General features: G+C 33.1%; 1 protein-coding gene across 1 annotated transcript; it reads right to left on the bottom strand.

The window, feature by feature from the left end:
* Position 1: 1 nt before the first annotated feature.
* Positions 2–20,638, bottom strand: LOC111036967. The gene is made up of 6 exons (XM_022319298.1): positions 20,093–20,638; positions 6,515–6,682; positions 2,681–2,893; positions 2,000–2,190; positions 1,069–1,673; positions 2–386 (listed from the first exon to the last, which is right to left on the bottom strand). Exons 1-6 carry the CDS (start codon positions 20,204–20,206, stop codon positions 316–318), a joined length of 1,362 nt encoding a protein of 453 aa, XP_022174990.1. The 5' UTR covers positions 20,207–20,638; the 3' UTR covers positions 2–315.
* Positions 20,639–25,894: the final 5,256 nt, after the last annotated feature.

The following is a 25,894-nucleotide window of genomic DNA, read 5'->3' as shown; positions in this document are numbered from 1 at the left end:
TTTAACAAAATTTAATATAGATTTTATTTGAAAGCAAAACTATAAATGTTATAATAATCTATTAATCTATCACAATTAACATTAACAAAACTTAAAATACTATGTTGTAAACAAAAATCAAATATATATACTGTATGTATACCAAATACACTGTTTTCTTGATATCAAATATCCATAAAAATTCTTTAAGCTTAATTGTTATTTGATTCTTGTAATCCTAATGTCAATTTGGGCTTATTTTAAGAATCTACCGACATTAACAAAAGATTTACTCTTTTTTTAATGTAAAATTAAATGTGTGCCAAATTGTAAAATTCATTTTCTAGAATCTATCTCTTCATTTTGGTTGATCTCTTGAACTGACTCAACTGAACGTGGGTGTACAACTAAAATTAAAAAATATAATTAGTAAGTATATATTAAAATCTTCAAATCTTAATAAATAAAACTAAAAAGTAGGTAGACAGGAAACTTAAAGTTAAAATTAAACAATTTTAAATTATTGATGTCTCAAAATTTCTAACCTACGACCTACCCATGTATTGTTACTACAATTTGTTGAAGTGTTTCATTTATCTCCCAGCTAAGACCTAATAATAATGGTATTTTATTATTTAAAATCTAATAGTTCACATGATTTCTACAATATTGCAACAACGGAAATATGTATGCAATATTAATATTAATTTACCTCCTGTTTAAAATGAATTGTCATATTAAAAGTATTAGGTTTACCTACCTACGTTAGTTATTTTTGATTTCTAAGAAAAATAATGGCATATCAATTAAAATAATTGTAATTTAAATACCTAACTACAGTCGTGTTTCAATAACTCGAATTATTTTCTTGCCCCTTAAGTGTTTTTAAGTTTTGTTCGGGGTATATGATTCGAAAAATACATAAGTTGGATTTATTTTTATTCTCAACTTGAGATTTGAGTTATCGAGACTCAACTATATAGGTTTATTTTCCGTACTACTTCTTAATAAATAATAAAATGACACTTCGTACGGGCCTAGAAAATACAAAAATCGTACACCTATAGTTATCAATAGGTAGGTACTTACAGTGTGGACGAAGATCTGGTTTGGGTTCGTCGATTGGCTCTTGTTGGACCGATTGTCCGGCACCTGGTGGCATCATCATGGACATAGGCACGTGAATAGGTACCCTTTGGAACATGGGCACATTCTGGCGCACAGATTCGGAAGGCATAGCTTGGTGCATCATTGGACCGTCTCCGCTTGGCTTGTCGGATATAGCAACGGTGTACATGGGTCTTCCTTCAGCCATCGCTGGATGATATAGAACTTTGTTGGGCATGGCTCTGTCCTCGGCTTCTTGTTTATGGTGTTGTTGGTGTTCGTGGTGGTTATCGGACGCTGGTCTCAGTTCGGGTAACAGCTGTTGGAAGATGGGAATGATGTGCTCTTCGATCTGTTGTTGCTCTTGCATTTGAAGCTGATTGTCAATGTCAGCGTTAATTCTGGCAATCAAGGCCAACGGGATTGGTCCGTTTTGACCTTGATGATGGTGAGGATGTGGCATATGATGGGGTGGTGGAGGTGGTCCCATCATACTCGGTAAATGGGTCATCGGGTTAGCGCCCATTGGCATCGGCATCATCATAGATGGCTGTTGTTGCATTTGTTCCACTGGATTTGGAGCTCGTCTGAATTGGGATTAAAATTTATTAGCCTTTTTTTTTTTGTTTTAGTTGAAAGTGTTTCATATGAAAAGATTATGTTTTTTAGTTGTTTTATTCATCTATGTATGTCTTATACCGCTCCTATAGTATTGCTTCAAAACAATACTAATTTAGGTATACTTATAATTAAATATTCGTATAGCTGGGTTATAAACCTATATCTATACGGCTATATGATTACTACCTAAATAGTAAGTTGGTAGAAGTAAGAAATTCATATATTAAAACGAATATGTCAAAATGTAATTAATTAATTCCATTAATCTGGACTTATAATCATAATTTCATACCTCTCGTCGTGTCCACTCTCGCAAACGATACTTAATCGTTCACCCGTAACATGCTCAAAACGAGGATCAGTGGTAATGTTCACGCCGAATGGCAGACGCAACGTTTTCGGTTGGTGGTCCATGACCTCCTCGGCGCGTTTCTTCTCGATCACACAGTTCATCCGTGAACGTTGATTTTTCTCGAGTAAAGCCTTTAGTGAAACAAATTTGTTTTAGAACAGCGTTCATTGGTACGACTAGCATAAGGTCAGCTAGTTATAGTTCCAAAATGTTAAAAATGTAGTTCCCACTTATTTAATTAATTGTATAAACTATGGTAATAAAAAATACATTTATTAAAATTAAAATTATGTGTTGTGTACAATTGTATTTGATAATCGTCTTATGTTCAAATTGTCTTCATTCTGAATTTATTGCTCACGTTATCTTTATTCAAAATGTATTGTTTTTCTCGTATATTTTCAGAGATGTATTGAATGTATCGAAATTAAATTAATTATGCAGCAAAAGCAAGCCCCCAAATTTTTATAATTTATTGTTAAAATTATGAGTCGGTGGCAGCCGTACATTTAAAGGATATTGAGGAACATTGTTGCTTAGCCCCCTTGATTTCGCCAATCTACTAAGTATACCTATTGTAGTACCTATTGCACTACTGTCGCTAAACAAACAGACACTCACACCAACGATTTCGTCGAAATCTAATTCCAATGGCAGCTTAATTTGAACTGGCGCAGCTGGTTGTTGATCATTATTACCGGTGGTTGGATTCTCGGCATTCCTGGTTGATTGCTGGTGTACGAGAAGCTCCTCTTGTTTCGAATCAGATGTCTCGTCTGATTGCAAAGGGTCGACCAGTGCCTGATACTGTGGACGGTCTACAGCTTCTTCACTCTTTAAGTATAAATATTATATACATTTTATTATTCATACTTTATATGTTTACTACTTATGTGGCCACTGATCATACGAGTGAAAGTTTAATATAATATTTATCAATTATATAAATATATATGAGTATTCTTTGTATACACGCACGTGAACCAATATTTTTAAATATAATATATTATAATTATTTATTTCACCTAGGTGCCCACATACTTTATAATACCACAATAGTCATTATTTATTCCTGTTACATTGCAGACGTTTGCACTTCATAGAGAAACACTTTTATTTCAAGTAAGGAAATGGTTATAGCCTTATAGGTACCTACACTTACAAGTTACAAATTATAGTTTCAACTATAACGAAGGGTACCTACGCCTAGGTCCTAGATACTTAGTATTTTTACCAAATGTTTATATTATTGGTAACCATATTACCTATGTACACGATGACATTTTAAAAATTAATTAATTTTCTTTAATTATCTATTAACTATTAAGTATTTAAGTGTTATATCAGTATATTGTTTCATTCTCATCACAATGTATATTATAGGACAATAATTACTGTCATAAATTCAAATGTATGCTCAAAACATGAAAATTCAGTTCTATTAATCTGGTTTTCCACGGCTCGTGGCTAAACTGCTAAAGTTCACATAAACAATCGTATTAAAATTTTACAAAATGTTTTGTGTTGTTTTTTAAAATACATAGATACCTACTATTATAGTTAATAGTAGGTACCTACTATAATGATAATGGCACGTAGGTACACAAAAATAAATTCGGGGAGGGGGGATTCATAAAAAAATTTCAAAAAATTGTATTTTATACCTCATCAATTAATAAATGTTGTACAAATACAATTTCCAAAATTCTAAACATTTTCGGTTGGTGGAGGGGGTTTATCCCCTAAAACCTCCCTGTATATGTAACCGATACTTGATGCATTATGGGACGCACCGCGAGGCTTGTCAATGCGTTCCCGTCGGCGTCACGAGCTGTGTACGAAACGCAAGCCGAACCAGCCACTCGCTGTTTAGAGTTGGGTTTGGCTAGGTTTAGTTGGGTTTAATGAGGTTTAATTTAATCTATCGCCGCTAACGGTATTGGCCGGTATTATTATTTAGTTTTAAATCGACCCACCCGATAACGGCAGCGCCATCTACTGTCGCCACTCGCCAAATCATTTTGAACTCCAAGTTAAAGAAGTCATTGAGGAACTGCCCTCTCAAAGTTACTGAATTTCCTAGCTAGATAGCACTGCCATAAACGTCTTACAATGATGAGGAGGATTTGGGCAAAGCTCCATCGGATTACTTTTAAAGTTTTAACTATAATCATTTTAAAAATATATAGAGGAACTTCAGCCATCCCTCTCATATGTTTAGAGTTGCGCGGTTGCGCCACTAAATATGATAAATGGTCAGAACAAAATGTTCTGTATTACTAATTAAGTTGAATATAAAAATGTATAATATAATATATAATTATTGTTGATTTCCAATTGGCGTAAAATATATGTATAATTAAATAAATAATGTGCAAATACTAAATATACACTAAAATTTAACAAAATTATAGTAAAATGCTACAAAAACGATGAATAAAAGTTTATGTTTCAATCATCTTATGTATGGAACGGATTATGTACTGAAAAGCATTGCAGGGGACTACCCTAAAAATAATGCATTAAAATCCGGGCTCTAGTTAAAAGTATCTTAAGTTAAGTTGAACAGAGTGGATTTCTTCTTAGTCCATTACGATTTGCCAAGGTGTTCTAAATATGTAGATGTCCCAAAAAAAATCGTCTATAATAATATTATACCTTCAGGTGGATTATTTTGTACCAGCCTCGGGGACATAGAATGACATCGGCGAACTGTGCAATTGCACAGTAGCACAGTGGCCCAGTCCGCCCCTGAGTTACCTACTGTACACGTATTCTATATATGTATAGCTGTATATAAAAATATATTACATAACACTATTGTGTATAGTTATAATATGTGGTAGGCAGGTATTACTATTATACACAGGTAGTTGCGTAGATCTATGCAGCGCATTCATTATACAACTATTATAATATTAAACTATTATTATTTATTACCTATAGAGTTCTATTTTTATACCGTCAGAACATTGTCGCATAGTATAGGCACAAATTATACGCCGAGCCGGTCATCGAATTGAACAATAACAATATGTAATATAGATTATAGATACGTCTTGCCTGCCTGTACGACGGTTTCAATGTTTCATAATCAACTCGTTTCCTGGGCTCAATGGTCGGTTACACCGAATAATCCTTATACCTTGCGTGTAACTTATTGGTACGCGCTTGACCCATATATCGGCCGCGCGTGTGTTATGGACCCTTGCCCAATTCGTTTTCGTAAATTTTCGAACGCGGAAATATTTTTAAGTTGATTATTTGTTTGTATACCTAATATAATATTGACTATTTTTTTTTTTTGTTATTATTATCTACAGACGAAATGCATAGCATAACAAAGAATTATTTGACCGTTGCAGGATATATAATTGATACACAGAAAAAACAAATAAATAAGTCTAGAAAAACCGTTTCACCGTTGTTGTGCGTGGATTATATTACATAGTGAAAGCTGAACTATTCTATAATCCGGAAAACTGTCATCGTCAAACCAGCAAAAAAAACTTCAGGTATATAGGTAGATACACAAAGAAAGTGATATTACATCCATTTTAATGTTCTCACTTCTCACATATCAGATTATTATGAATCTTTAAAAAAAATACTGTGTATGACCTATCTACAGGCTACTTTATTAGTGGTCACATGCAGGTTCTCATAATAATTTTAATACGATTTTGAAGAAAGATATAAAGTAGGTATAAACTATTAACTACTATAGCTACAGTATAAAAAATATTTAAATGTAATAATATGAATATTAATGCAGCGCTGTTTGAGTTCTATACACATTTTTGGTATGCTCAATTAACATACTTTTTATAAATTAATAATTACATTTTTACTGTGAATAAGTTTGAACTATTTACGCATTAAAAAAAAAATAGTAGGTATATATAGGTAAGCAGTGTTAATTATTTGTAGAGGTTATTATGGTTACGGGATAGTAATAACGACCTAGTATAAGGTAGCGGTGGATATCAAATTCTGATTTACTTTGTTTATCCCCCCCCCCCCAATTAAAATATCATGGGTACGCCACTGTAGGTACGTACACTTGACCGAAAGATTCAAACACCCACCGAGACGACAATAATAATGTATGATAAACAATTCGAATTATAATGATAATAATGACTATCTAATGAGCAATGAAAAATGGCACAAATAATTTTGATTTAGATACGGACAAATGGCAATATAACAATAATTCTATGCCATGACTATCCGTTAACAAAAATCGATAGAAATTCTCCCGAGATTTGTATATAATAATAAGATTTTAAAGAATTTACTCAATATACTTACGAATATGTGAAACAATAACAGTATCGTGATTTATTCATATTCGTCTTTTTATACAGTCATTATGGTTAACGGTTGGGGTATAGACCATAAGATATTACATTATCGCAGGAACTCGTTGGTATATATTTATTTTGTGTCTACCTGTCTGAGGAGTGCTTCGGCGTGCATTAACTGCGAGCAGGACGCGTTCGCCTGTAACCAAGCGGCAGCTAGCATGAATGATCCAAGTATGAACGAGCAGGCGATCACAGTGAATGCTGCTATTCTCGCTATTTGGACAGCAGTCGGTCGAGTTTTGAGTTTGTACGCCTATAAAATATACATTGAAACTTTATAATAGCACAACATAATATAATAGTACCTATTAGCTGGCGCTTGTAAATAATTATATATAAAATTATCTTATTGATATAAGTGCAATAATAAACATCTTTTAAAATACTGCGTAATATATACCGCAGGACTCCTTAAAAACAGGTACTTAGTCACTTAAAAATAAAACATTCCTATGTATGTAGCAAGATAATGAAAACAAAATGTGCGTGCTATATATTATAGGGACGTGGTATTATATTGGGTTTTTGATCAACGTACAGTTACAGAAATTGAGTCCATTTTAAAAGTGCCGAACGCCCACGTTACAAGTATACTTCAGTTAATTCGTCATAGATTAGGTATAGTGCCTTTTATAGTCAAAACTCGCAAATCGCAACATATTTCTGTTTGTCATAACCTCGAGTACCTCGGCAGCGAAAGCTATTTTAAATACAGGCTCTGATTGTTTGCAGGTATAGCTGCTTGCTAGATTTTTTCAGTGTTCCGTAAGTAATTTTCAAGCTCCACGATGGTTTTAAAACACAATACAGTTTGAAGTAGTGACGCCTACGCATACAAGCGCATATAATTATAACATCCATCATTTAAAATTATTATAACAATAACTAAGCCATGTTAGTTGTGACCTGCAAAGTGGGGGCGGAATATCCGAATATGTTATGTATTATGTATATTATTTTTATATTGTTGTTATTTTTCTAGGTTTTAGAACGCGCCAGCAAACACAAATAATAATACAAGAGTGCACAACCCATGGGTAGAATTTGTACCATCGTTATTATTATTACAATAGGATCTCCGAACAATCCAATAGATGGATGCACGCCACACGGATTTACATGATTTTATTTTTATGATGTTGAAATAGCTGGTAGATTAACGCACCAGATACTATATTGTATTGTGTTATTATTACTCGATTGTACTGTACCATCCAATACTATATATAGGTACAGACGTACAGTAAATAGTAATATGGTATACGCGGGGTTTACTTACGCTATATTATATTATTTATACTCATAACGTCTGATCACGATTTTCAAATATATTGTATACAAAAGCATCCTTGGTTAGTGTAGGTAGGTACCTATGTATAAAATGTATTCCTCCGAGTCACCGGCTTACAACAAAAATACGCTTACCTATAATTCGTGACGATGATCGATCACGAGTTTTCATGACTATCGTAGCTCGTGGCCATATATAATATATATATAACTATAAAAGTATTTTAAAAATATTTTCGAATTTATTCCGTGCAGCATACACATTGTATAGGCAGACAGATGCGTTTCTAGAAATTATATTTCTATATATACTGTATAGGTATTATAATATAGGTGCCTATAATATACCCACGGTAAATCGTTTGGCTATTCTTAAAATATATGTTTTGAGACATTCTTATAATATATATGACTTTCACGCGGTTTTTGAATACCTATATTTTAACCTTTATAGATTTATGCTTTAATTTATTATTATTACACTGCATTTTTTATTTTCAGCCACTATAATAATACGATAAGTTAAACCGCGCGCTGCTCCGTTCGTTGTTTTAATATACTATTACACATAATCACGTTCGCCTAACTGGACCGTCGCCACGGCCACGCTGACCACAATTAAATGGTATTATGTATTTTTTTATTTTTTTTTTCAACCATTATTAACAGTTGTCGTCGAGTTGTGCGCGTAACTATATAGATACCACCTAGGTAGATGTGCCTATATATAATACAATGTATATAGGCAATTCGTGTTCTCCAGTATTCCGAACGAAATGCATTTATTTGTTCCACGACGGCAATAAGAAACCCCGAACCGAACCACAATATACCTATTACCAGCTATACATATTACACACACACACATATATATATATATATATATATATATATATACATAAATACGTGGCAATTGAAAATGTATTACGAGCGTTGTTTCCACGGCGAAGAAAAGTCGTAATTGCGGTTTTCCTGCGAGTGCGGCGTGGGGCATGCCTGCCTATACCTAACTATTACTTTCTCGATTACCGTTGTACCGTCACGGACGTCCAATAAAATAATCTATAATAAATAACGAAAACTGTATAGAAGGAAATAAAATTTTATAAATATATATCGTTACCGATAATAAGTGCAGTTCGTCGACGCCGCCGACGGACAATTATTATCGCTAATGGCACGACTGCACACTTACTGCAGTATAGGCTGTGACATTCTGCGGCGCGACACCGTGTACGACGGCTATTAACGGTATAAAATCAAAATCAATTCGACATTCGAACTGTAAAGAACGCTGGTTGTCTGCGAGGCTCATCTAGCGTTCCGCACTTGCAGCATACCGGCTCGGTGCAGGATATAGTATGCAGGTGGAATTGAATTTGAAAGTCGCAACTGCTGCAGTTGTAGCAGTCCGCAGAGGACCAAAGGAAATCTGGTTATTGAAAACGATTCTTCCTCAAAATATTGCAGTCATGTCTCTTGGACTGATAAACGCGATATATAAGTATATAAATATATATAATCGTACTGCGCGTACAGCAGATCTTCTATGTATATATAGGTAGGTATTGTATAATATAACATAGTATGGGGACATGGGGTACTATACGAGAAAATCATAAAAATTATCTCGTCACCATAATACCGACCACGGGCACTCGATTTTCTAACGAGACGTGAAACTTATCGAGTACCACTTTTATTCGGAAAAGTGTTCGGTGCACGAAAAGATAATAATAAAATACATCATTGCCATGTATTTTTGTTAAGAATCTATCGCTCCGGTATAGGTGTACTGGTGTAAGTAAATTGTATGTACGCACAGCGTGTTCCGGTATATTATAGGAAGCATATTGGTAATCGTATTACTGCAGTATTCACACGTTGGACTTTCTGTTTCACGAGAAAAGTATTTTCTCGTATTGGAAATGTTATTTTAAAATGTCCGATAATCTATACTGCAGGATGAACGTAATAAATCAAATGTTTATGATTAAAATGAAAGTTATATATTTTGATACTTTGATCCTGGTTATCATACATAGCCATATAGGATTAATCCATGTTTATCTGCACGAACATTTTGTATTGTCATTTTTATTATGTTATTTTGTATTGTTTATGCTATAATTATGATTGTATATTATAATATTATATATAGACTTCCACTTCCTGTCGAAAACACAACTACCGCGATGTGTTACATATAGCCTATAGGTAGGTACACTATACACGTACGCCATATTAAAACGTAAATTCGCAAACAGGACGTCCGGTGCACTTGAAAATGACTTGCGAAAATAACCAAAGTAGAGAGGTTATAGGTACCAAGAGGTGGGTGTATAATGTATATTATAATATATAAAACACTTATACTGGTAGGTATAGATAGTGTGTGTGTGTGTGTGTGTGTGTGTGTGTGTGTGTGTGTGAGTAAAACTTAAGGTTTTCTTTTTATTGAAATTCTATAATATGTACGCAAACTGCTTTTATTTCAAATTGTCAAACTTATTATTGTATCTTATTTTTTATTTTTATGGAAAGTGCGTTAAAATCGAACAAATTCATCATGTTTTCCGTGCCAATAATTTACATAAATCTATCATATAATTGCGTAGGCAATGAATAGCCGTCATGTCTGCGGGTGTTAATGAGACATGTCCATTGAATTCCAACAGAAAAATAAGAAGAAAGAAAACGGATGGCTTAACGAGGAAGCTACTTTCTATCATGAGAGATGTTTTTTAATTATTTTTTGTCTAAACAATTGTACATGTATACAAGTTATCTACAACTGTAGTCCGTCCGTCCATTGTGATTTACTATGAATTATAGCTGTACGCGTTATATATAGGTGGCTGATGCAAAAACACACAATGTTGACAATAATATAATAAATCAAAATACCATAAGAAAATATAACGAATGAAAAAAGTAGGTACTAACTTTCTTAACGTGATGGAATATTAAATACACGGCTATGACCTATGACAGTATGAACCGTCATCACCCGTAAATATAATATGCGACTATTATATGTTATGCTGCGGTATATAATATTATCCCGATTTATAGGTACCGGTGCTTTACGCCTGACGATATTCATATTATAATGAGTAATGTGACGTACGGTGTCAAACAGAAATTAGAAAATGAAAATGTTTACGATCCGTAGGTATAAATCCTCCGCACTAATTATACACATCATTATATTAATAATAATGTACTGCAAGTCTGTACGTTGTTAATTACATTTTCCTTTTTATCGCATTATTATAATGTGATATTAAACTGTTCATATATTATAATCACGTGGCAGAAAATTAATGTAGTTAATTAAAATATGGAAATTAAATGAAATTGTTTTTGTCCTATACTTCAGCAGATGTATCATGAAACTAATTTAGCTACGTCATATTTTTAGAATAATCAATATTTTCGTACTATACCTAGGTATAATGACTGCAGTATACATAGGTTTCAAGATATTCAAGATATATGACTCAGAGAAATATTTAGGCATACACCCAGACGAAAATCTAACTTGGAAAATGCACATTGCACATTAATCAAAATCGAATCCAATGATGTACTAGGGTAAAAATCCTAAACCCCCTATTAAACTACACCTCATTACCACAACCCTGCGGATAAAATGTTGTAAATACTGACTTCCACGTGCCCTGCAGTATGAGGCATGGCCTACCGCTTCCTCAAACTCAACAAAAAATTAAAAAATTGAAAATTCTCTAAGACACATGCCTAAGAATACCACTGACTTGGTCCATGCTGAACAATGACTCGGGATTGTCCTACCTGTCAGATGGATAATTAACCAATACAAAAACTTAAGAAATAATCGTAATAAAAACTTCGTTATAAAATCGTTGAAACACCTAAACCTAGGCTAAATTGCTAAAACCTATACACCACAAGTATACCACAAGATACATACTTAGAAGACCAATCCGACTACTAATCAAGGAGATATTTCTTTGTTTATAATTTTGTAAAAACATTTGGTATGCGTTGGAACAGAGATACGATTTCAGCTTCAACAATGTACCACCTACCCAAGACATACCTATATCGTCTGATAAAAACTTTTAGGTATAGGTATGTAATATTTGTACTAACTTGCACCTACTAAATATATAGATTATAGAAACCCGTATACTTATGTACTACTGTGTAATCTTATACAGTCCACTCAAAAATGTAAACGAAAAATAATTTTAACGAAATACAAATTTCTATTTTTTTAATTTTTGTTTTTGTGATTGGTACAGTTACAATATTGCACCGCTATACAGGAGTAAACAAACTCTCTTAAACGATCTTAAAATTAACTCTTGGTTCTAACCTATTACCTATATATTCTGAAACCTAAAGTAAAATGTATAATTTATCATCACTATTTAGTGCGAGGAAACGACGGACGCGTAACAGGAATTATTTATCAGTCTATAAAAAGTTTGATTATAATAATAAGTAGGTACTAGGTAGGTTATAACTATATATATATATATACAAACACGCCGAGACGAATAAATTATCGATTTCCTATTTTATGGTAAAACAAATTGAACGGTAGTTCATAGTTGGATAGAATTGGGACAGTATAAAATTCGCATATACTTATCGAGGGGGACAAAATTATAATATTTAAGACTCCGATATCCAAATCCTTAACAACAGAGTCACGAAGAAACGTTTTCACCAAACCACATTATAATGTTATTTATTATACATTCTAAATATAAAATATAAATAATATAATCATGATTCGCATATTATACATACTATATATATGTACAAATATATCGCATACGCCAAACACGCGTCACCCATCCACAGTGGATAATAAGAATACATGATGGTATGTATATATAGGTACTGGTCATGAAGTGGTTAGTGGTGTGACCGGTGTGACCACGCTATGACCGAACGTGTCGAGTAGATGAGAAAAAATCTTTAAATGAGGTAGGTGTAGGTGTAAGTATAGTGTTAGTGTAGGTATATAATAATGTATCATGCTCGACCAAAGGTCAAACCTTAGCTTCTTGGCACGGCGGGATAACAACAACAACAATAACAATAAACAGCTACGGTCGGAGAAAGTTTCGAAAAGTATACAGAGCAAGGCAATTATTTTACACTTGTATTAATATAATATGTGTCGTTATATCAACCCAATTATAACACTGACGCGTAAAACACTAATGCCTTATGTTTCGGTTTTTGCACTCGATCTGTTCGTTTCAAAACATTTCTGTGATGACGAATAGTTTTTAATATTATATTATTATGGTTGAATACAACACGCGCCACTGCGGCAGATCCCGGAAATCGATTTTAATAGCGTATACAATTTTTTATGATTTACGTACGTGATATTGTAATATGCGCGACTTGTGTACTATGCGTATGTATACCTATAGATTATTATTTATTATTATTATTACTACTATTATTATTATTATGAACAGAAACATGAAAACGTTTTGAGCATTAATCGGTTAAAAAAAAAATTATACGTAATGTATTATAATATAAATTGTACCTATTATGTTATTATCGACGCTTATAATGAATTTCGTTTCACACTGTATTGATTTTTCGGTATTTATAAACGACTTACGGGTTGTATTTAATTTTGCACAAGACAAATTATTATCATGGGAGACAAATCGATATTATGAAGAAAAAAAATAAAACCATACGATATTGTGTTTTGTTTTCTCAAATAAAACACTCGATTTTCTCAGAATAGGTGAAGATTCAATGTTACCACGAACAGTAAACTCTCTGCAGTCGCTGCAGTTCATATCTAGTCATTCTTCGCACAAATCACAATAATACTATTAAAGTGTACTAATTTCACGTTATTACGTTCGTATATACCCTTCTGGGCTGCTTTAACAATACAAAATAACTAGGTATACCTATATATAAAAACATTTATTGTGTATTGTTCATTAATTATTTAATTTAACGTTTTAACGTCTTCTACGCAGCTGCAGTTGGCTTATGATGAGAATATGAGATGGACGTCGACCAGGGGAATTTACAGTTATACGTACCTGCAGTACTGCAGTACAGTTGAATGCCTAATTAGTAGATAAGTTTACAAAAAAAATTTAGGAATTATTAACGCCGGTGGAAAATAACGTAGGTCCTACCTATTAACCTACCTCTGTTGTGTAAGTAAAAAATACGATATATCGTTATTCATTATATTATTACGTACGCAGATACGGAACAAGTAGGTAAGTACGATAGTAATTGGAGTTTCCGATTCCGACTCGAACAAAGTGAGCTGCACAAATAAGGACATGAAATAGCTGGTTAAATATCGTAATATCGTTTCATCGTAAGCGCTCGATGTTCGATATGGTTGCAGGTTCCAATATTATTATTAGGTACGGTTCACGACATCTGTATAGGTTATACGCGCTCGTACTTGCCTATATAGAGGTAATGGGTACCGATAATAATACGTCTATACTATATATTATTTTATAACGGTACGACGACGACGGTCGACAGTATTGCGTTGCAGAACATTTGGCACAAATCAGGAAAAAAAAACCTTTATATCGGTCGGTATTTTTTTTCCTTCATATTATTACTATTATTATTATTATTATATGGTTAGCTATTATATTTATTTCGGCTCGATTGAGAAAAAAAAATCATATTACATATTATTGTTATTATTATACCTATATAATTATATGGGCAGTTTTCGCCACTTATTATTCAATAATCGTCATAATATACCATTTTGTCACATTGTCCGTGTATATACGCCGATGGATATATGTTTTATATTATAAACGCGTACCTATGTATACATACTGTGTGTATATAGATATGTATAGATATATTTGTGAATGTGTGTGTTTATTATTCATTCGATAAGGAGAAAGCGTTTGGTTCATTGAACCTGGCGGGGGTTCGGGCCAGAATGAAAATATTGTGATGAAGCAATGCGTGTAAGTGATATGTTCCTATTTTTATACAGTTGTGTAATTTGATAGTCGGTATATAATAGCAGGCACAGTAGGTATATTTTGTTATGCAATTTCGACTACCTGTATAGAATAATCGTTTATTCTTATTGACTCGAACGGGTGCATTTTTTTCCTATAATTTACTGCATTTTAATTTTGCCCCGAATTTGGCGAATTAAACGCACGATCGGAGCGCAACGTCAAAAAAAAATTATATGTAACAGGTACAAATATATAAATATATTATTTACATTTAACTTCGTTATTGTTTCGAGTAGATAAGGGAATATAGGTTTATATTTAACCAATAATATCTCGATACTTTGAACCTGTAAAGCTGCATACATAATATATAATTTAACGCGTTTATTGTTGAAAAAGATATGTATATTTCAGTTATAATGCAAACTAAAATATTTTTTTATATAACAGGACTAACACCACTGTGTCATATTCATATTATAGCCTACAGACTCGAATTGTATTTAGATATAATCAGTGGCGCACAGAAGTATTTTGAGAGCACATGCAACTAACAAAAGTGACCCACCCACCCACCCATTTTTTATTTAAAAAAACGTTCTTTTGAACTGTTACTAATTGTTAACCTATACTTTATCTAGGTACCTATAACCATAGGCGTCTATACCTACCTACCCTCCCACCCACCCACCCACCACGAGAGCACATGCAGTTGCACCCCTTGCTAACCTATCTGGGCGCCACTGGATATAATATACCTATATGTAGCCATGTAGGTGTAAATTTACTTAATTTTAATTTTAAGCGTGTGCCATTATCTGATTACTATTATGTAAGTTAAATTGATTAAAATTCGATAACGATTTAAATTATGGAGAAACTTTTTTTTTGTCTTTTTTCACCATTTAATGGTAACAGGGTAACTGTATAATTATATTACCCAATGTACTCAGTGTCGTAAACATATTTTTGAATTCCGATTGGGGGACATGAAACTAGACTATTGGATCATCAATCTTACACAAACAGAATTCTAAAACATGTAAATAGGGTACCTGCTGAGTAATGTAGGTAACTGAGTAATAGGGTGTATTCAGTTTTCTTCGGACTTACGGTATATTTGATATTTACATGTTTTTCAATTCCATTTGTACTTATTCGAGATTCGTGATATTCTGGGCATTATGAAATCAACTGTTTATTTGTATTTTATCAAAGAATTTTCATAATAGATAAGCCATATTATTCCTTACACAGTTATACCTAATATGTTATGCATTTATGATAAGGAAGTAAGACGTAAAAAAAATCATTATCATTTCAATGTTATCATGTTGTAATTTTAATACGAAAAAGAATAGAATGTTCACTATAAATTATAATGGATATTTTTACTATAAACGATTATTCATAAAAATGTCTACATTTGTCTTAATCTTCAAATTCAATACTGCAATTAAATATTACAGTATATTTGCATGCAATATTTTGTTTGTAAATGATAAAAGATATACTTATTAAATATATATATTATACTATAAATACTATGAACAAATACATATCATTCACACCTACTGAATGTCTTTATACATAGACACTGCCATACTTATTACTACAACTGAATAAAAATTTGAACTAGCAAATGGTTATTACTTTACTTTATTTCTGAAAATGGGTGGTCGTCACTCGTCAGTCAAATTAATCAATGACACGGTTATTGAATTTCATTAGATTTTTTAACAATTGTTGTTCATTAGAGAGCATATAATGCAACAAGTAATAACAACTATATAATATACTATAGATTAAATTACATAATCGTCTAATACTTTTTTTGTGTGTGAAAATCTATAATTATTCGTAAGAAGAAAAATATTCTAATTTTATGAATTTATACACTCGGCAACCCACAAGTGTCGGTTGCATAATAGTAATAATCATAAATTAAAATTTTGTAGGAAAAAATATGAATAATATGGTGTATTTGAATATTTTTTTAAATCGTGTAACATACTTTCTATCTAATTTAACATACTTATTGTTTTTATATATACTAGAATATAACAGATGTTATAATAGAATAGAAGACAAATGTGATTTTCTCTCAATAACAAAATATGGGTGAACTGGTGAAGTGAAAATTTAAATTCATTATGCAGCTTAACTATGTAGTAATAATTATTATTTTCTGGACTTTTTTTCATTTGTTGAATATAATTGTTAACTGCTAATGTATTGGTAAATTATAGAATCCAAAAATAATTGAGTGGCATGATCATCAACTCTGTGGTTAACATATTAGTAAAGACATACGAATAATAACATAATGCGGGTAATGAGCCCTTTTTCTTTTTCGTTAATATCGGTGCAGAGTGCAGACAGCAGATAGACCGCATTATTTTTCAGAATATGTCATTCAAACGTCGAGTATTAATGGGAATGGAAAGTGTCCGGCGATGTTTATAGGTGAATGCGAAAATTCGTCATTAAAGGCATTTAGCTCATGCAAAAAAACCGTCAAATTCATAAATCATTTAATGGGTCGTATCATAAGAGAAAGCGTGCGTGTGAGTGTACAATGTACATATACATTTATTGTACCCCAAGTGAAACTGTGTTTACCACGTATATGCAATTTGTGCACTTAAAAATCTACTGGAAAGTACACAATATAATGAATTATAATGATCGTATAATATTCGTATTATAATAAAGAGTAAGCGTCATAATCATAAACCAGACTCGTAATCGAAATTGACTCATTATAAAAAGATATATGTATACGTTGGCACAAATGATAATCAGTTGAGTAAAAATATAAGTACCTACAAAATGTATAAACATTAAACGTTATTTGGAAGAATTAAAATATACAACACTGTACAATATACATTTTACTAAATCCAGAATAACGATCCGTGTGTGCCTGTACAGCTGTAGCATAATATTATTGCTACCTAAATATATTCTGGAAATCTTCCAGACCGTCTCTAAAATCTAGAAGATTCGTTGAATTTATTTTTTACCCGTAAGACCTTATCCGACAACCGGTTTAACAACAAACCATTAACCTTAATGCAACACAACGCGGCATTTACATATTTTCCTTCAAGTTTTTGTCTTTATAGCATATAGGTATGTTTTTTTGGCACAGTGCAAGTAAATACACATTTGGATCTTATGATAAAAATTATTATATTTTTTCTATGTAAACATGTACACGGCGCAAATTGCGCAACATACTATTTTACGAACTCAGCAATCCAAGTGCAATGTGTCAGTTAGAGTTGCAAACTTCATTGCGCAGTAACTGTATACAAAATGGCTACCTACTTGTTGTTCTCTCATGTCAACCCAAAAAGTCAGCGGCGATAACGACAAAAATATTTTGTTATCCCGTCGCCGGCGTGGCGTATTGGATGGACATATAGTAGTGTTATGTGTATTATATAATATATATTATAATATATAGCTACACACGACGGCCTTGTTGGTGGCGTAGTTAACTGCAGTATGTCAAGCATGAAAAGCTCTTTTTAAGTGTTTTTTATTATTTTTTTACGTATAGGACAAAGTAAATCGTAATTTGTTGTAAAAATAGAATCCAAAACACTCACACGACCATTAACGTGCGCATTGTAAGAATTGAACTCAAGGTAAAGCGTTTATAATAATATATATGTACGTCTGTGCGCCCAACACAAGAGTTGAAGAGAAAGGATAAATTATACTACATATTGTTTACAGTCGTTATACCCAGTTGTCCTCGACACACCATCTTTTTACATATTATTATTATTATGATTACATTACTTTGTGTTTTGTATATGTATACATGCAACTGGTGTATTATTGAAGCAATATATAATATATATTGTATTCCCTCCAGCGGCGGTAGTACAGCATCAAAAACAACCTCCGTACAAAAATCAAAATACACAATAAGTATATGCACTGAGATTTTTTATTTATTGTTTTTATTATTCGTCGTCCGACGACAATGATGATATTATAATAAGAACGTCGTTCTTAGACGCGCTAGGCGACGATGTGCTAACAATATATGTATAGTTGAGAACAAGCCCCTCGAGCAACGATGGATGTACTATTAATAATTACAAATCATTATTGTAGGTATAGTCTTTTTTTCAGATTCGGCCCCGCAAGAGACGATACCACGGACGACATCCCCTTTTTTTAAATATGCTACCTGTACGAATGATAGGTTACTGCTAAAGACGGCTTATATAATATAGGTAGTAGGTACCTATAATACTCGCAACATGCATCACAATTATGAATTATGATTAATGATTATAATTTATATTATATTAAAATAACATGCGCCGCGTGTGTCAATCGCTGTTATTGTACTGCACTCGTGATCTGTACGCACGTATATTATTATTACTATATACTGTACGCTTAAATAGTTTTTCTTTCTCATTTCGTGTACACAATATATTATAGTAAAAGCGATTAATTTTTACCGACTATTGTTTGTCCCACAGACAACAGGTTTCACGTGAAAAAAAACCAAACCGAAAATGTGAACGTAGAACATAAAGTAAATAGTAATACCTATGCTGCACATATATAATATAACAATAATATAATGTACAATGTACAGCTGCAGGTATAGGTAGGTATACTAAGCCATATAATAAGGTGCCTAGTTCGAAGTATCTACCTATACATTGTATAAAGAGAGTACAAGACAACAATTGTAATTTATATTATGGAAGCGTTTTTTTTTTTGCTAGCAGAACGGTCTTGTAAGGTTAAAATGAGTCTTTTTTATGATTTATTTTTCGCGATCCGATATCCGGAGAAAAATCGCATACACGGCAGCACTCAGCCGTTGAAGTCACCCGCTTGGGGTCATGCCATGTATATAAATATGCACGTTGCTAAAAATATCGTATCGCATATTGTGTAAGTATAAATGTGCAAATACAACAATATTTAGTAATCTCGAAGTGGTCAGCAAGATAGTAGTTATTATTATATCCGCAACCAGCCGAATAGGAAAGATCGAAATCCAAAGGAACAAAACACGCTTCCGGTCGGCTTGCGGTCTTACCGAAAAGGACGGGCACGAGCGTTTCGACTTTCTCGCGAACCGCGAAGTGGAGTGTGACGGCCACGGCACGCGGACGGACGGTTTTGGTCGAACTATATACGACTGCTCCTCGTGGGTAAGTCAAATTTTCGTCGTCATTCATTATCGACGTTTACAACAAAGGTATTCTATTGAAAATCGTGGACCGTCGGCGTGATGAAATATTTTTTTCTGGACATTTTATTAATACTGCAAGCCTACCTATACAGTGTACACAGGGGTACAGTGCTATAAATAACCGTCTACAACTCACCGGTGGTGGTTCGGAGACGTACACCTCGTGCGTGGGATATTCCGTTTTCATGCTGATGCTGTCTTCGGACGGTGAACCGGCTGCTGCGACCGCGGCTTCCTGTTGCTTGTCCATGTCTGGTGCGACGACTGACTGCTGTGGCGGTCCGCGCGTTTATATGTAATACACGACAACTTATCAAATATTTTTGCGCCGGGCGGGGACGACTTTGTTGTACGTCACGGACTTGACGGTGTGCTACGACGGTGTCTCGTGATGCAGTTATCGTGTATTTGGTATGTTATGCGACGTGTGTCGATGACGTCCGCTCGCGATTCCCAGTGCACCGACGACTGACGGCCGATCGCTTGTATTTCGGCAGACTCGATCGACTCTCGGCGTGCGTATATAGAGCTTTGGATATTGATGATATTATATGTATATATCGACAACGATATATACGTAATATTATACGTCTGCGGCGGATACCAGCTAGGTATATTGCCTAATGCGTTCGGCGACCGGACTCTGACTGCAGACTGACTGATCGAACGGGCGCGGTGATACCAAACATAATAATATTGTTCTTCTCGAACGCAGCTGCCTCGGTCGCCGAGCGGGCGGACGCGGACGCGGACGCGGATTTCCACCACCGACGCGTGTTTGGGATTTGGGAAGGGCGCGGCGAGAGATTCGAGCTCGTGACCTCCCACGCGACGATAACAATGATGATAATAATAATAATAATAATGCGTATTGCAGTGTATTTTACTAAATAACAATATTCGTGTAAGAGACGCGTACACAAATTAAATATAGTCGTAGGTATTGTATTGCGGTTGCGACAGACTTATGCGTGCGCATTGTTTTCCACCGGTTCTCTGGCGAAAAAAACGTAACACGCTGCAGTCGTCTGGAAAGTGGAATGATACGTCATGATGTCGCAGATGTCGGACTACACTATAATATAATATGCCCACAAATCTGTTACGACTTGTACCTACTTATTTCCTGTAACAAAAAACGCGTACTGCTATACTATACACCTATATATACTATGGAAATAAAATACCCTCTACGGTCCAAACACTTGAAACTAAAAAAATACTAAATATTTTAGTTTTTAAATGTTTTCTTTTTTAACATTCATACAAAATCGTGTTTTGTTGAAATAACGACTAAACATTTGTTGTATTATAGAGACGAATAATTGTACTTATTAATACTAAACAATACGCCTATACAATAGTAATAGTTAATACATTTAGGGTCACCTTGTGTTTGTAACTATAATAACGTTATTTATGAAGACCTCGACGAAAGTGAACGTCTTGTACGCTGCTCACTGCTGTATATTATATATACTATAGGTTCAGATATCATATATTATATTGTGGAGGCGTACAGAAAGCTTCGATCAACCTTATAGATACCATATCATAATAGACACAAGTGCACAACTGACTTAAAGGGGTCTATATAGGTATAATGCCTATATGTATTTGATGTAGAATTTTTTAATTTTATAAATTTATTTTCGTTTAATTTACAATTGTAAGTGTAATAATTATTATTAGACTGAACAATTTAAATGCACCTATAGTTTTCAAATTTAAATGCAATCAATCGACTATGTGAACTTATAATATATAGTTTAATATCAATATGGTTAAACAGACTACATTTTGAATGACTCAAAATACTCATATCTATACTTTCATAAGTGTTATACCTATAATATAGGGTGTTCCATTTAAGTATCCATTCACTCATTATTTCAAAAACTTTAAAATTTTTAGAATTTTTTTTTTACATAATTTGATGTCGTTAAAAAAATGAATGCCTGTGCATTGAGCATAATTATATAACACAAATAAGTACCTAATTACTATTTAATAGATATTACAATTGTTTAATAGTTGCATAATTACAGTAGTATTTAATTCCTTTTTTTAAATGTTAAATGTTTAGTTGTAATCATCTAAGGATAAATAACAGGTTCGAATAGTATTTTGTAGGTAGATATATGTTCTATTGTTGCAATTGTATTAAATATAATATGAATAATATATTAAATAATTAAAATTTATATAATACTGTCATCATAGCTGATTTGTTTTTTTAGTATGTACGACGTGCGTGGTGTGGTAATGACTGATGAAATATGAAATTCTCATACCTAATCCTAGCTTATAAATAAATCAAAATAATGAGTAACTATGTACTTTAAAATTTAAATAAGAAATATTTATCCATTTTATTATTTATCTAAAAAGAAACCACATTTTTATAAAAAAAGAAAATGACATAAGAAATATACCTTTTTTTTTTCTCCTTGTTATCAAGAACCAGGGGAGGAACTGGAGTTGGCATTTATTCTTCCCTCGTCCCCATCGTTCATTGTGGAAAAAAAAATATGTATCTAGCGTAGAATTAAAAAATCATTCAGTGGTGTATCTAAATCCCAAACAGGGGGGGAGGTTAAAATTATTTTTTCAACCCAGATGGATCACTCTAGATACAGTGCTCCAGGCACTGATCCATGGGGGGCTATGGTACTTTAGACCCCGCTTTTGAAATGATATATATTAAGTATTTATTTATACAATAAATAGATCTTATACGTCTTAATTTTTTATGTCGGTACCTAAATTATACCTAAATTATAATGTATCTCTCTCCCCCCATCATTTTAAATTTTTAGACCCTGGGTGTCTCCATGGCACACATTCATTTTTGATTATTGATTTTAACACTAATATAACATTATCTTGGGGGATGAGGTGACCGAGTGGTCTGACGCGTCCGCTGCGACGCAGCCGGTCGCGGTTCGATCCTCGGCTACCGGGCGGCATTTTTCTCCGGACAAGTCGCGGTGACCGGAGAACAAGTGCTGCCATCCCCCACCCCCGGGGCATGGCAGAAACCTACGGGTGCCCCATTCGAAATTCTGCCAAAAACAAACACACACGTGTTCCCCCCTACCGTTCCAAAAAATATACAATACAAACTACAATACAAATCCTACTACAGCTAATGGCCTCAGTTGCCGAAGCTTAAGTTCAAAAAAAAAAAAAAAAAAAAACATTATCTTTTTTTATTTTTACCTATATGTATATATATATATTATATATAGATAATTATAAATCTATTAAAATAAAACAAAGGTCTAACGGTCAACACTTATGTGGAATATACGCCTGTACTTCGTTTCACTCATTATTTTGTAAGACATATTATATAAGTTACCTGTATAAAAATTTAAAAATAGATAAAATATAAAAACAAAATCAGAAAAAAAGGCTCGTGTCCGGCTGATTTGTATTTCAAGTAGGTAATCAACTCCAATAATATTATAGCCGATATAAGAATAAGAAAATGTGATAATATTTACAGCGCGAGTCACGTATTAAAGTATCGTTCAAATGTCGTCTGAGTTTTGTGGGAAACTGACTTTGTCGCAAAACATGATACCTAATAAATTAATAATAATGTGTTTCGGACAACTGGTCAATAAATTTAAAACATGGGAATAAAATATTTCCCTCATTTTTAAAGTAATTCAAGTACAAAAAAAAGAACAGAATTTTCAAATGTAATATTTGAGATAATTGCAACATAATAATGTTGACATGAGTTTCAATGGCACTATCTGCTAGAGCCAAAAATAAATAATAATTAGCAAATGCTTCAACTCTCCAGCACTGCGTATAAGTTATAACACTTATAACTAAAGACCGACTTTAATTGACATTACACCTGCGCTTGCACACGAGATGAATCAAATCTGATCAAATATTGGTGCTCAAAATGTAAAATATCATGATGATTTTCATGTTGCAAATATTTTCATTTTTAAAGGCTTCAAACACTGAGATTCAACACTACCTCTCCCAAACATTAGGTTTCTTAATCATTTAAATACTGATCACTGCAGGACCGTATTAGCACATGGGTTTAGGGACTACGGTAGTGTTAATCCGGGCCTGATTATAGGTGTCTATAATATTTACCGACGCTTATAATTTGCAGCTACATGGTGAATAGTAATATGATCTAATCTACAGTATGGCTACAGGCTAGATACAAACTATAAATAATGAATAAAACAATGAAATATGATACCTACCGTAAATCGATTTTTTTTTTTGTACATATACCTGTGTAGTATGTATACGTTATTGTGATCATGATATGTGTGTGGGTAATTATTATACTTTTCTATTTAACCTATACCTACAACAACTATAGTTTATAAAACATCTTCATCAATTCGCCTCGCACCTACTAGACCTGCAGTCTACACAAACAAGGTATTCTCCTGTAGATACAATACTGTAATATATTCGTTATGACTATAGGGTTATATACCTATAAAAAACTTTTATTTTAATGATGTGTGTAGCCAGTCGCGTACTGCAAGCATAATACATGTTATATACTATATGTATAATATATATATAGCCAGTTTTTTTTTTCCAAGAAGCGGAAGAAGTGGGTTTAAAAACATGAGAAAATATTGCCTACTTTATACAGGTACACTTGTACACATAGGTACCTACTGTATCTAGTACTCATACAAATTACACAATATAATGTAATTAATAATTATTATTATATAATACCTATATAATAGTAATTAGGTACTACCAACAATTGCCATATGAATGAAATACGAAAAATTACCAAGTTTTTGTATATCTAAGAGCATGGGCATTATGCATAGTTATTGAAATCAACCACGTTACCGCGTACCTACCTACCTTACCACGATGCGTATGGTATGGTATAGGTATGTTATTGGTAGCTATTGATGTCAGTATATCACTCAGACCATATATCTACCTATCAAAGACGTAATTCAATAATTTTATTATTTAATAAAAATATTCAAAAACATTAATATTTAATGAATAATGAGTGTCATAGACACGTTAAATGAATCACTCATAATAATTATATACTTATTTTATTTTAATGTCTAAACACCAATATGTTTACCTTTTAGGGATATCAAGTGTCCAAACGTTGTGTGGATTTTGAATACCGAAGAGGTAAAAATGCCCAATCGTGTTGCATCGATATTCGATATCATATAAGGGTGGGCGTGAACTTCTAACTTATAGAATTTGTAGCCATTGTCACAAATGTGTACAGTTTACACAGTCAGTCGTTTGAAGTCAACCCCTTCATGGCTTCATGCGGAATCGGTGGCAAGGGTGATATTGGGTACGTTTCTTATTATAGTTATTTCTATTATATGTGTGTATATTACTATATATTGTTATACCTGGTGTTCATTTATTTTTAATATCAAGTAGTAATAGAAAATAGGAAAATTTCAAATCTGCATTAAGATTAAATAGTAAGTTATGCCGTGTTTTTAGTTGTAGTCAATCATAATTTCTAATTCTAGTGGGATAGAATTTCCGCTTTTACACGCGAATAAAATCTACATTGAAACGTATTTTAATTAAGAAAATAGTACTTTCGTGAAATGTGGTCTGAACGTTTTTTACATATAAATTTGTATAATATTACTACATTAGTGTCATATTGTAGAGAATTGTTAAACTCGAGTAAGTATCGAGATTTCAGACGACGTTTAAAGAAATACAATAGGTATTATGTCATTACGACCTCATTCTTCGCCTACTCATTTATTTTTTCTGGACGTCTTGCAGGGTCTCGCTCATCGCTCGTTTTCCCCAACGAAGTCAAATTGTCTCAGAAGCTGCTCATCGTCGTGTCATTGCCTACCTTATTAGTAGCATTGTAGCATGTTGTTTTTAATCCCGCTCAGTCGGACTTCCTATATAGGTA

This window comes from Myzus persicae, unplaced genomic scaffold (assembly GCF_001856785.1).
Source record: "Myzus persicae strain clone G006 unplaced genomic scaffold, MPER_G0061.0, whole genome shotgun sequence".
Classification (NCBI taxonomy): Eukaryota; Metazoa; Arthropoda; class Insecta; order Hemiptera; family Aphididae; genus Myzus; species Myzus persicae.
Note: the sequence above shows the minus strand (reverse complement) of the source record. Positions and strands in the feature narration are given on the sequence as shown.